We start from the raw sequence: 13,610 nt of genomic DNA, 5'->3' as shown, positions 1-13,610 counted from the left end.
AGGAGAGTACATACTGCCCTAACCAACCCCACTGTCCAGACAGAGGAGAGTACATACTGCCCTAACCAACCCCACTGTCCAGACAGAGGAGAGTACATACTGCCCTAACCAACCCCACTGTCCAGACAGAGGAGAGTACAAACTGCCCTAACCAACCCCACTGTCCAGACAGAGGAGAGTACAAACTGCCCTAACCAACCCCACTGTCCAGACAGAGGAGAGTACAAACTGCCCTAACCAACCCCACTGTCCAGACAGAGGAGAGTACATACTGCCCTAACCAACCCCACTGTCCAGACAGAGGAGAGTACATACTGCCCTAACCAACCCCACTGTCCAGACAGAGGAGAGTACATACTGCCCTAACCAACCCCACTGTCCAGACAGAGGAGAGTACAAACTGCCCTAACCAACCCCACTGTCCAGACAGAGGAGGGTACATACTGCCCTAACCAACCCCACTGTCCAGACAGAGGAGGGTACATACTGCCCTAACCAACCCCACTATCCAGACAGAGAGTACATACTGCCCTAACCAACCCCACTGTCCAGACAGAGGAGAGTACAAACTGCCCTAACCAACCCCACTGTCCAGACAGAGGAGAGTACAAACTGCCCTAACCAACCCCACTGTCGGTACAGAGGAGAGTACATACTGCCCTAACCAACCCCACTGTCGGTACAGAGGAGAGTACATACTGCCCTAACCAACCCCACTGTCCAGACAGAGGAGAGTACATACTGCCCTAACCAACCCCACTGTCGGGACAGAGGAGAGTACACACTGCCCTAACCAACCCCACTGTCGGGACAGAGGAGAGTACAAACTGCCCTAACCAACCCCACTGTCCAGACAGAGGAGTACATACTGCCCTAACCAACCCCACTGTCCAGACAGAGGAGAGTACATACTGCCCTAACCAACCCCACTGTCCAGACAGAGGAGAGTACATACTGCCCTAACCAACCCCACTGTCCAGACAGAGGAGAGTACAAACTGGCCTAACCAACCCCACTGTCCAGACAGAGGAGAGTACAAACTGCCCTAACCAACCCCACTGTCCAGACAGAGGAGAGTACAAACTGCCCTAACCAACCCCACTGTCCAGACAGAGGAGAGTACATACTGCCCTAACCAACCCCACTGTCGGGACAGAGGAGAGTACACACTGCCCTAACCAACCCCACTGTCGGGACAGAGGAGAGTACAAACTGCCCTAACCAACCCCACTGTCCAGACAGAGGAGAGTACATACTGCCCTAACCAACCCCACTGTCCAGACAGAGAAGAGTACATACTGCCTAACCAACCCCACTGTCCAGACAGAGGAGAGTACAAACTGCCCTAACCAACCCCACTGTCCAGACAGAGGAGAGTACATACTGCCCTAACCAACCCCACTGTCCAGACAGAGGAGAGTACATACTGCCCTAACCAACCCCACTGTCCAGACAGAGGAGAGTACATACTGCCCTAACCAACCCCACTGTCCAGACAGAGGAGAGTACAAACTGCCCTAACCAACCCCACTGTCCAGACAGAGGAGAGTACAAACTGCCCTAACCAACCCCACTGTCCAGACAGAGGAGAGTACAAACTGCCCTAACCAACCCCAGTGTCCAGACAGAGGAGAGTACATACTGCCCTAACCAACCCCAGTGTCCAGACAGAGGAGAGTACATACTGCCCTAACCAACCCCACTGTCCAGACAGAGGAGAGTACAAACTGCCCTAACCAACCCCACTGTCCAGACAGAGGAGAGTACAAACGGCCCTAACCAACCCCAGTGTCCAGACAGAGGAGAGTACAAACGGCCCTAACCAACCCCAGTGTCCAGACAGAGGAGAGTACAAACTGCCCTAACCAACCCCACTGTCCAGACAGAGGAGAGTACATACTGCCCTAACCAACCCCACTGTCGGTACAGAGGAGAGTACATACTGCCCTAACCAACCCCACTGTCCAGACAGATGAGAGTACATACTGCCCTAACCAACCCCACTGTCCAGACAGAGGAGAGTACATACTGCCCTAACCAACCCCACTGTCGGGACAGAGGAGAGTACACACTGCCCTAACCAACCCCACTGTCGGGACAGAGGAGAGTACAAACTGCCCTAACCAACCCCACTGTCCAGACAGAGGAGAGTACATACTGCCCTAACCAACCCCACTGTCCAGACAGAGGAGAGTACATACTGCCCTAACCAACCCCACTGTCCAGACAGAGGAGAGTACATACTGCCCTAACCAACCCCACTGTCCAGACAGAGGAGAGTACATACTGCCCTAACCAACCCCACTGTCCAGACAGAGGAGAGTACAAACTGGCCTAACCAACCCCACTGTCCAGACAGAGGAGAGTACAAACTGCCCTAACCAACCCCACTGTCCAGACAGAGGAGAGTACAAACTGCCCTAACCAACCCCACTGTCCAGACAGAGGAGAGTACATACTGCCCTAACCAACCCCACTGTCGGGACAGAGGAGAGTACACACTGCCCTAACCAACCCCACTGTCGGGACAGAGGAGAGTACAAACTGCCCTAACCAACCCCACTGTCCAGACAGAGGAGAGTACATACTGCCCTAACCAACCCCACTGTCCAGACAGAGAAGAGTACATACTGCCCTAACCAACCCCACTGTCCAGACAGAGGAGAGTACAAACTGCCCTAACCAACCCCACTGTCCAGACAGAGGAGAGTACATACTGCCCTAACCAACCCCACTGTCCAGACAGAGGAGAGTACATACTGCCCTAACCAACCCCACTGTCCAGACAGAGGAGAGTACATACTGCCCTAACCAACCCCACTGTCCAGACAGAGGAGAGTACAAACTGCCCTAACCAACCCCACTGTCCAGACAGAGGAGAGTACAAACTGCCCTAACCAACCCCACTGTCCAGACAGAGGAGAGTACAAACTGCCCTAACCAACCCCAGTGTCCAGACAGAGGAGAGTACATACTGCCCTAACCAACCCCAGTGTCCAGACAGAGGAGAGTACATACTGCCCTAACCAACCCCACTGTCCAGACAGAGGAGAGTACAAACTGCCCTAACCAACCCCACTGTCCAGACAGAGGAGAGTACAAACGGCCCTAACCAACCCCAGTGTCCAGACAGAGGAGAGTACAAACGGCCCTAACCAACCCCAGTGTCCAGACAGAGGAGAGTACAAACTGCCCTAACCAACCCCACTGTCCAGACAGAGGAGAGTACATACTGCCCTAACCAACCCCACTGTCCAGACAGAGGAGAGTACATACTGCCCTAACCAACCCCACTGTCCAGACAGATGAGAGTACATACTGCCCTAACCAACCCCACTGTCCAGACAGAGGAGAGTACAAACTGCCCTAACCAACCCCACTGTCCAGACAGAGGAGAGTACAAACTGGCCTAACCAACCCCACTGTCCAGACAGAGGAGAGTACAAACTGCCCTAACCAACCCCACTGTCCAGACAGAGGAGAGTACACACTACCCTAACCAACCCCACTGTCCAGACAGAGGAGAGTACATACTGCTATACTGTACATACTGATAGATGGACACGCCACACACACACAGCAGAAAAGACATTTCCACAACAGACACATTGTTGTCCCTCTTCACACCTTAGTTACTCAGACATCATCATGAATGGAGCATTGTTTCAAACATAGATTCATGTTTAACCAATCAGTGTTAAAAATAAAAAGGTGGACGTACGTGACAGAAGAATGGAAGTAGTAAAGTAGGAAGTGAACCTCTGACACTCACCTGTGAATTGTGCTCCAATGCAGCGCAGCGACTGAAAGCCCTACTCCCAGTACACACCAGTCATCTGGTGCCCTGCCTGCCTGTGGCAACACAGAAGAACCTGAACAGGAACACAGGGAGACAACACCTTGTTATTACCCAATGCCCAATAATACGGGATTGCTAGCTAACCTGAAATGCTTGCTTTCCAACTTAAATACCTTCAGAGTGACTCATCTGAAATAGCAGCGTCAACCTTTAAAGGACAATAGTCCAACCATTTCAGTCTTGCTGTAGACAACATGCTGTAATGTTCAACAGTTTCCATTTGGTCAGATCACTGCCACTCCAGAGGGCTTTCATTCCTCACTCTTAGTGTGTGCTTTCTGATTGGACAAAGAACGTCATGTGGTCATACCGGTCTGGGGGGGGGTAAGAGACTGAAAAGCATTAATCGCATTATGTTGATTAGCCTAGAGGTCAAGAGTGCAAGTAGTCAACTCCAGAGCTGAAGTCCCTGGTATCATTGTGTGGCCTATATTTGTCAGGTTGGTTTATCACCACCGGGATCAGTAGCATTGAAAGCGTTCAACATTCAAACGGTCCAGATTCTCTACCCAGGCCTTCTCCCTGAGGTGTGTGTACTTAACCCACTCCACCTTGTGGGTTCCCACATGAAAGAAATACTATAGTGTATACTATGGTAGGCATACTGTAGTACTAGGCTTGGGCGATATACCGGGGTATTTCGAAATATCGACAGTATGATTTTCAATACCGTTTAAAAAATTACTTATTTTGGGGTTGGGGGCAACCCTACACGTTGGACATACATTCACCCCCGCACGCAGGACATACATTCACCCCCGCACGCAGGACATACATTCACCCCCGCACGCTGGACATACATAGACCCCGCACGCCGGACATACATTCACCCCCGCACGCCGGACATACATTCACCCCCGCACGCCGGACATACATTCACCCCCCGCACGCGGACATACATTCACCCCCGCACGCCGGACATACATTCACCCCCGCACGCCGGACATACATTCACCCCGCACGCTGGACATACATTCACCCCCGCGAGTTGAACATACATGCACCCCGCACGCCGGACATACATGCACCCCGCACGCCGGACATACATTCACCCCCGCACGCCGGACATACATTCACCCCCCGCACGCCGGACATACATTCACCCTCGCACGCCGGACATACATTCACCCCCGCACGCCGGACATACATTCACCCCGCACGCTGGACATACATACACGCACGCGGACATACATTCACCCCGCACGCGGGACATACATTCACCCCCGCACGCCGGACATACATTCACCCCCGCACGCCGGACATACATTCACCCCCGCACGCTGGACATACATTCACCCCCGCACGCCGGACATACATTCACCCCCGCACGCTGGACATACATACACCCCCGCACGCTGGACATTCACCCCGCACGCGCTGGACATACATTCACCCCGCACGCTGGACATACATTCACCCCCGCACGCTGGACATACATTCACCCCCGCACGCCGGACATACATTCACCCCCGCACGCCGGACATACATTCACCCCCGCACGCTGGACATACATTCACCCCCGCACGCCGGACATACATTCACCCCCGCACGCCGGACATACATTCACCCCCGCACGCTGGACATACATTCACCCCGCACGCTGGACATACATTCACCCCGCACGCTGGACATACATTCACCCCCGCACGCCGGACATACATTCACCCCCCGCACGCCGGACATACATTCACCCCCGCACGCCGGACATACATTCACCCCCGCACGCTGGACATACATTCACCCCCGCACGCTGGACATACATTCACCCCCGCACGCTGGACTGAGGGTGATTGCCTACACCACTGCTTATAACTATAACTATCTACAAGAAATCTGTGTCAAATAAACCCGTTTACTATAGTAAACAGTACAGAGTCAATATGACGGTATGAAAAACATTAATATATACTGTAGTGTTTACAGTTTACTATAGTATAAATACTGTAGTACATTTTTATATAGAGAAAAAGTAATTACTGTAGTGTTTTTGCAGACTGTAGTGTTTACAGTTTACTGTAGTACAAATACTGTAGTATTTTTTATTATATAGAAACAGTAATTACTGTAGTGTTTTGCAGACTGTTGTATACTGTAGTATTTCCTTAAGTGTTTTTGGGGACATTACTGTATGTAGTATTTACTGAAGTGTTTTTGTTTATCTTTGAGACAGAAGTGGGGAGCTTTCTCCTTGAGGAAAAATACTGGAGAAAGAATAAAGGAGCAGATAACCTGTAGATAGGTAGGACTGGGTTCTGAACGGGGACTTCAGAGCTTCTGCTGTTTTCTATAACCATAGGGAACACATTGTATGGTTTGTACTTGTCATGTAGGTTTCTGACTTGCGGGTGGCACAAATTGTGATATGGGGGAGGGGGAATGGACAGGGTATATGCAAAATAAATACTGTAGTATTTACTAGTGTTTTTTTGTGTAGATAATACCTTAATATTTATTATAGCATTGTACACTATACTACAGAATTCTATACTAAGTACTACACATGATCGAGGGATACTACAGTATGTAGTATACTACAGTTTACTACAGAATTCTATAGTAAGTACTATAGTATTACATAGTAAACTGTAGTATTTTTTTATGTGGGTTTAAATTAGAGCACTGGATGGGTTTAAGCATGAATTTGAGAGGGGATTATATCCAACATATTCCTTAAAGCTAGAATCCTTAGTTGCTAAATTTAAATTGTTGACTTCTAAATGAATGCTATACACACATTGATTCTTGAAGAATATAGGCTAACTTATGTCTCATGAGCTTAGTTCAACTGCTGTACCCCATCAGAACACAACATGTTTGTAAACTATGGAAATGGAAACACTGTATAGCCTCAAAACATGGTAATACCTATAATGTTGATATCACGGATGGTCAGTCTTTGCATCCATAGCTCTGTCTATGCATTTGAGAGTGGTCACATTTATCCAGGCTCTTCTCTCAGCTTCTGAACAAACCCGAGGCGGGGTGGGCCACTTTGTTATTGTTTCAACTGAGGACTCCAGGTTCACACCAGTCCTTTCCTTTTCAAATACTGTATGTGAGGGGGAGTGAATGAGTGCAGTACACACGGACTACACACTTCAGAGGGAATCAGAATTCACACCCTGGTGGTCTCCCAAATAGCACCCTTTGCCATTTGGGAGACAACCAGGGTGTGATACACACCGCTGCTCTCGCCAGCAGCATTCCCACAGAGGCTGAAATTCTCTGGATTCTCCAACACCTCAATTAAACCCTGAAGCCAGCCAGCGTCCCAGCCAGGGACCAGGGGGAAAGGACCAGACCAGCGTCCCAGCCAGGGACCAGGGGGAAAGGACCAGACCAGCGTCCCAGCCAGGGACCAGGGGGAAAGGACCAGACCAGCGTCCCAGCCAGGGACCAGGGACCAGGGAGAAAGGACCAGACCAGCGTCCCAGCCAGGGACCAGGGGGAAAGGTCCAGACCAGCGTCCCAGCCAGGGACCATGGGGAAGGGACGCAGCCAGAGACCAAGTGGAAGGGACCAGGTGGAAAGGACCCAGCCAGGGACCATGGGGAAGGGGACCCAGCCAGGGACCATGGGGAAGGGACCAGGTGGAGCCAGGGACCAGCCAGTGGGGACCAGGTGGGGAAGCCAGGGACCATGGGGAAGGCAAAGTTAAGAACAAACTCTTATTTTCAATGACGGCCTGGGAACAGTGGGTTAACTGCCTGTTCAGGGGCAGAACGACAGACTTGTAGCTTGTCAGCTCGGGGATATGAACTTCCGGTTACTAGTCCAACGCTCTAACCACTAGGCTACCCTGCCGCCCCATATAATAAGTAGCAGGCTACAGGGATGAATGGGGTTCACTGTCAGACCAGAGGCTTATCCAGGAGAGTGCTGCAGTGTAATGTTATACAGACCATTTAAATAGAAAAGTATGCTTTCCTATCTGAAGGATCCATTGGATCCATACTGTACTCCATTGAATAAGCCACCCGTCTGTCCCCTGGACCGCCCCCTGGACCGCTCCCCTGGACCGCTCCCCTCAGCTTTACGGACACCATTTCATAAGGCTTTTTAAAGATGAAAGATGTTTATAGCTCAACCTCAGACACAAACAAGGATTTGAACACTACCACAGGAATGAAGAACAAAAAAACACTAATTACAGGAAGAGGTCCAAATTCAGCAGGAACATTTCTGGTCTGTGTTTTACTGTTGATCCAAAACAGATCACGTCTCCCAAATAAAGGCATTAAAAAGAAAAAGACATCCGTCCCACCTGGAACCCTTTCCCTGTACAGTGACCAGGCCACCTAGTGTACTATGTAGTGAATTGGGTATCATTTGGGACACCACCGAGGTATCCAAAGTTGTTAGATGGGTCAATCTGTTTTATCATTCATTGTGGCAATGGAAACGTCCAAGTCATGGTGAAATGATGGGCTCATTGTGTGAGCAAGCCGGCACTGACAGAATAACGTATAGGGTAACTAACTACACATAGCCAACTAAAAAAGGCCGATCCATGCAAAGCAAGACATTCGACTACTCTCTCCATTGTTGACACTAAAGTGTTCCTTCTCAATGTGTCTAACATGTCTGACTCTTACAGCTCAACACGTGGAACCTTCCAGAAAGCCAACACATATCTCACAAACACACGAGTTACACCCCAAATAACACATTTGGGACTCATACCTCGTTATAGTAAGATACACACAAAGTAAGACACACACAACTCGTTTAGAGTAAGGCACACACAACTCGTTAGAGTAAGGCACACAACTCGTTTAAGGCACACACAACTCGTTAGAGTAAGGCACACACACTCGTTAGAGTACCTCGTTACAGTAAAGGCACACACACCTCGTTAGAGTAAAGGCACACACAACTCGTTAGAGTAAAGACACACACACTATCAGCTAGTTTCCTGTGCGGGGTGCGGAACACGTGCAGACATTTTTGGTTTCGCGTTCGGCGGAGACCGAGCAGATGAGGTCGCATGGGACACATTCCTAGTGGTTTGCTAACTTTATTCGTAAACTGCCCTGTTAGGTATCAAGCAAATACAACCACTTTTATGGTCAATTAACTAAATTGGTATTTGAGCTAAACAAAATAACAGCGGAGCATTTGGCACAATTCCACGTCATAACTTGTGGCAAAACAATGTAACTGGATATCTGGCTTAGCTAGCCAACTAGTTAAAACCTCGTCTAGAAATATGCTCTTTGTTAGGTTAGCAATGGTAGCTAGCGTGTTATTATTAGCTTGCTAGCAATCAACTGAGTCCCAGCCTGACTGGATCCAGCTGGTGTTAGCTAGCTAGCGAGTGTTTCCACACTGGTGAGTGGATTGCTAACCTGACTTGCGTTTCGCTATTTTAACCCTTTTTCGTGGCACTAAACCCCTCATGCGGTTTCGAAGAAGATGGTCATGAAAGATGTATGACTTTTACCTGACGTTCTCCGTGTCCTTCAGTCAGACTTTCAAGTCTCCATAGATTCCCTGCGCCCCAGACGAGGCTACTTTTCCCTGCGCGCAACAGTCGACTCCTGTCCTGGAGACATGCCGCACTTTAGAGACGAGGAGCTAGTTAATGTAGTTCCCACCCACTCGTTTAACGTACTACAGATATCTGTGTGAGAACTTCAGACTTGCTCTTTTCTCTTCATATAGTTTTCAATAGCAGTAATTATAGATTCTGCATTTGACATCGACTATGATCATCTGGGTCTCCAGCGCTCCACAAACCGTTTTAACCCACACATAACATCTCAAATGGCACCCTATATAGTAAAGCCCACTATGGGGATCCTGGTCAAAAGTAGAGCACTATATAGGGAATAGGTTGCCATTTGGGACGTAAAGGCCCTATGTTAGTTACACGACATGACTAGCCACTGTTACACATTCATACTCCTTGTGAAATAAATAAGCATTAAACACCAGAGACAGCAGTAGCTTATTTATTCAGTACAGCCAACGACATTACATATGACCTGACATGATTATCTGGCCGTCAACATAAAGAATCCTACTGTATGTCTACATCTCAAATTGGCACCCTATTCCATACATAGTGCACTAGTGAGCCCTGGTCAAAAGTAGTCCACAATATAGAGAATAGGGTGCCAATTTGGGACAGAACCTCATGTTACATTTGAGCATTCTGGAACAATGAACCCATTAGTATGCAAGGACTGTTCTATCTTCTAAAACAGAACTTAGTCCCAAGTGGTACCCTACCAGGCGATAAATAGTGCACTACAGAGGGTGCCATTTAGTACAGTTAGGTAACTGGGTTCATGCACCAGATCTCATTATCTCATGTCCCTTTGGAGGTAACCAGGCCAGTGTCCCAAATCGTACCCTATTCCATAGTGAACTACTTTCGACCAGGGATCCATAGGGATCCCAGGCCACTTAATGATTCTACACCTTAAATCTGTTTTCACGTTAGGCAAGGTGCTGTTATATAGAACGATTGTACACAATACAAATCCACACAGACCAGTGAAAGATTGTTACACATTGAAATAATGGACAGAATTAATCGATTGTTATTCTCACCTCTCACTCCAGACAGCTGTTTGAAGGCTGGAGTATAATGGTGTCAGAGTACTAAGGCCAGTCCAGAAGAGGGCAGTATATCTTAGTAAAAACCTGTGGGAACAAAGAGAACCCTGTGCAGCAGTGGTTCTAGGTGTAGGTCCTGGTTCTGGCAGGAACAACTAGTATCCAATAAGTGTAAAAAAAAAAACCACACTAGAAATGTTTTTCTTTAAGAAAGACCACTTTGCTTACTTTCTGGAGTGATTCTTGTTTATATACTTAAAACAGAGTCACATTCTAAAACATTGATCCAAGGTACTTTATATGATGTATTTGATCCAACCAGTAAATGTTTATTTAGGTTTACAGTACACAGTGTGATGCACAAAAGGAGAAAGTAACATATGTACAGGACACTTCTACTATGACAGACAGACAGGGAGGTGGTTGCATGCAGGCTGCAGATATCCATTAAAGTCCAGGTCGAGTCGGTGACCAACACATTTACATTTAAGTCATTTAGCAGACGCTCTTATCCAGAGCGACTTACAAATTGGTGCATTCACCTTATGACATCCAGTGGGACAGTCACTTAACAATAGTGCATCTAAAACTTAGGGGGGTGGGGTGAGAGGGATTACTTAACCTATCCTAGGTATTCAGGCAGTATGGTGGTGTTGTGGTGCTGTGACCAACAGGCAGTATGGTGGTGTTGTGGTGCTGTGACCAACAGGCAGTGTGGTGTTGTTGTGGTGCGGTGACCAACAGGCAGTGTGGTGTTGTTGTTGTGGTGCTGTGACAAACAGGCAGTGTGGTGTTGTTGAAAGGGACTGGTATGGAAGTCCGTAATACACTGGCTTCACCACCACAACGGTAGATCCTCATATCTGTCAGGAGAAACAAGAAAAGTGTTCATTTATATTGGTCCATTATTATATTGGTCCATTATTATATTGGTCCATTGACTAATAAGTCATTGACTATTGCTGTGTCTGTTACTCTCAAATGCACAATATACTATAGCCTATAGGTTATAGTGGACCAATAAACAATGAGGAACAGCATCTCTGACAGTATGAAACTACTTGAAACAAGAATGGATTAGATTTCGGCTACTAATCCTCACCCCCAAAAAGATGATGTCTAAAGAAGATCATTCTGAGGACAGGTATATCGGTATCCTCTGTATGTTTTCACACCCACCTTCCATAGCTTGCTAGTGGGATGCTCTCTGTGCTCTCCCTCTGTAGCAGGTCAGAGAACACCATATCAGGGCTGGATCTTTTCCCATACCTGAGAGAGACGCAACGAGTACAAATAAACAGGAAAACATTTAGAAAATTTAAACCTTGTATGAAATACAGATATTTTGTGAAAGGCAACAAAAACAGAAGCATCAGAACCACTTTGGAAATTTGGTTTTTCTTCTGGGATCAAATGCTCATCTTGTTTAATGTATGAATGTAATTGTTAACTCCAAATAATAACCTTCTTCATGTGCTGTTCCTTCCCCTCACCAGATGAACAACTCACCGCTGTCGAGTGATTTGGTTGATGTAGTGTCTGAGTGCAGAGAAGTACTTGGCGAAGTCCTCGACAGGCGCATCTTCTGCGGGAATGACGGGTTTGGATGGATACGCGGCCATCAGATTGGACATGCATATCAGCAAGTACACGGCCAGCATACCCAGAGACATCGCTGCGTTGGGGCGCATCTAAACCACACAAAAGCGCAGAGAAACAAACTAGAAAACAAATGCACTGTGACTACGCTCCTGTCCTTAGTTCATATTGTAGCCAATAAAATGCTATTATTTTTTATTTGCTACTGTGCGTAATAACTTCTAAATGAATCATAAAGCCAACGACACCTTGTTATCCAAAATAATATTCCATCATCTTTAATAACCAACTGAAAAAATATTAACCAACTGATATTTTGAATGTGCAGAAAACAAGGTTTTCCATGAGGACAAATATTTTCTTTAGTAATTCAATCAAGAGCAACTTTACAAAACTCCTGGAAGTCTATAAAAAGGCAAATAGTCAGCAATAGAAGTGCTTTTTACTCACTTTATGTTGTGAAGACTGGAGATGGTTTCGTTGAATGACTGTTCTGTGCTCGCAACTGTGTTTGGCAGCAAGCATCCTGTGAGTTTTATATCTGTGGCAGGGAGCGCATTTGGAGGAGAGGGGAGGGGGAGTGCCCAAAAGAACACACAAGTAATGTTCACCTCAGACTGCAAGGAAAAGAGTTCAGGGATGGGTAATATAGCACTTTGACAAACGTTAAACCAGGATATAGATATATATATATGCCTACTTAACTAGTCTTCAGTGTTTGACATGAACAATGCTGATTTCATGTTGAGATTTAAAGTAAGGAAATGTGTCATTGTCATCTACACCTTTTATTTGGGTGTGTAATCAAATGTATGGACGGACACGGAATAAATCATTTATCAACTGTAGGTCGAGTATGATCCTCCTTGAAGAGACAAACTTGTTAAGAGCATTACATCGATACGAAACTAAATATTTGTAATGAGTCACTAAACTTTGCTCAACCATGCTATCGACCTCTGACAACTGCAGTGTATGTTATGGTAAGCAATGCCAGTGCAAGTCCATGTCTGAATAATGAGCTTCCATTGAAAGGCTCTCTGGAATATGGATGGACCCAGATTCAAGTCTGAATTCAGACAGCATGTACTGAATACTTCAGAAAGGTCTGATTTCAGACAGCATATACTGAATAGTTCAGAAAGTCTGAATTCAGACAGCATGTACTGAATAGTCTGAATTCAGAAAGTCTGAATTCAGACAGCATGTACTGAATACTTCAGAAAGTCTGAATTCAGACAGCATGTACTGAATACTTCAGAAAGTCTGCACTTTCTACATTTTGTGTATAGCCTGAAGTTAAAATGGATTACATTTAGATTGTGTCGCTGATCCACACACACACAATAGCCCATGATGTTAAAGTGGAATTATGTTTTTAGAAAAGTTAATTAAAAATGGATAGCTGAAATGTATGTACATGCCTTTTATAATAATCTAAGTAATACTTGTTGGCTCCAGTCTATTAGGTGAATCAATCCTTTAGAGACTTATCTTATGGTCATCAATATATGGCAAAAAAAACAGAAGAAACCAATAATACATTTCCTGAGCTAGAACATTCTCCCATCTTTTCACTCACATGATT

The 13,610-nt window shown here is 46.8% G+C and overlaps 2 protein-coding genes across 2 annotated transcripts in view; both read right to left on the bottom strand.

The window, feature by feature from the left end:
* LOC124026572 (protein PALS2-like) overlaps positions 1–9,615 on the bottom strand; it is a 42,957-nt gene extending 33,342 nt beyond the window's left edge. The window contains exons 1-2 of the mRNA XM_046339481.1: positions 9,303–9,615; positions 3,773–3,872 (exon numbers count right to left, since the gene is read on the bottom strand). The gene's annotated coding sequence lies outside the window, so the exon portion shown is untranslated. The remainder of the gene's footprint in view (positions 1–3,772; positions 3,873–9,302) is intronic.
* A 1,486-nt stretch (positions 9,616–11,101) lies between these two features.
* On the bottom strand, positions 11,102–12,617 carry LOC124026569 (pro-neuropeptide Y-like). Its single transcript, XM_046339479.1, has 4 exons — positions 12,473–12,617; positions 11,933–12,114; positions 11,603–11,692; positions 11,102–11,286 (listed from the first exon to the last, which is right to left on the bottom strand). Exons 1-4 carry the CDS (start codon positions 12,545–12,547, stop codon positions 11,259–11,261), a joined length of 375 nt encoding a protein of 124 aa, XP_046195435.1. The 5' UTR covers positions 12,548–12,617; the 3' UTR covers positions 11,102–11,258.
* Positions 12,618–13,610: the final 993 nt, after the last annotated feature.

Source organism: Oncorhynchus gorbuscha, unplaced genomic scaffold (assembly GCF_021184085.1).
Source record: "Oncorhynchus gorbuscha isolate QuinsamMale2020 ecotype Even-year unplaced genomic scaffold, OgorEven_v1.0 Un_scaffold_2778, whole genome shotgun sequence".
NCBI classification, from domain to species: Eukaryota; Metazoa; Chordata; class Actinopteri; order Salmoniformes; family Salmonidae; genus Oncorhynchus; species Oncorhynchus gorbuscha.
The sequence above is the reverse complement of the archived record's forward strand: the minus strand, read 5'-3'. Positions and strand labels throughout refer to the sequence as shown.

Bases quoted from the DNA above. Each gene is read 5' to 3' on its own strand.
- LOC124026569 (XM_046339479.1), bottom strand. From the start codon at position 12,547: ATGCTTGCTGCCAAACACAGTTGCGAGCACAGAACAGTCATTCAACGA. The intron at 12,115-12,472 runs GTGAGTAAAAAG...TGTGTGGTTTAG, and splicing joins TCCAGTCTTCACAACATAAA to ATGCGCCCCAACGCAGCGAT. The intron at 11,287-11,602 runs GTGGGTGTGAAA...TTCTCCTGACAG, and splicing joins CCACTAGCAAGCTATGGAAG to ATATGAGGATCTACCGTTGT.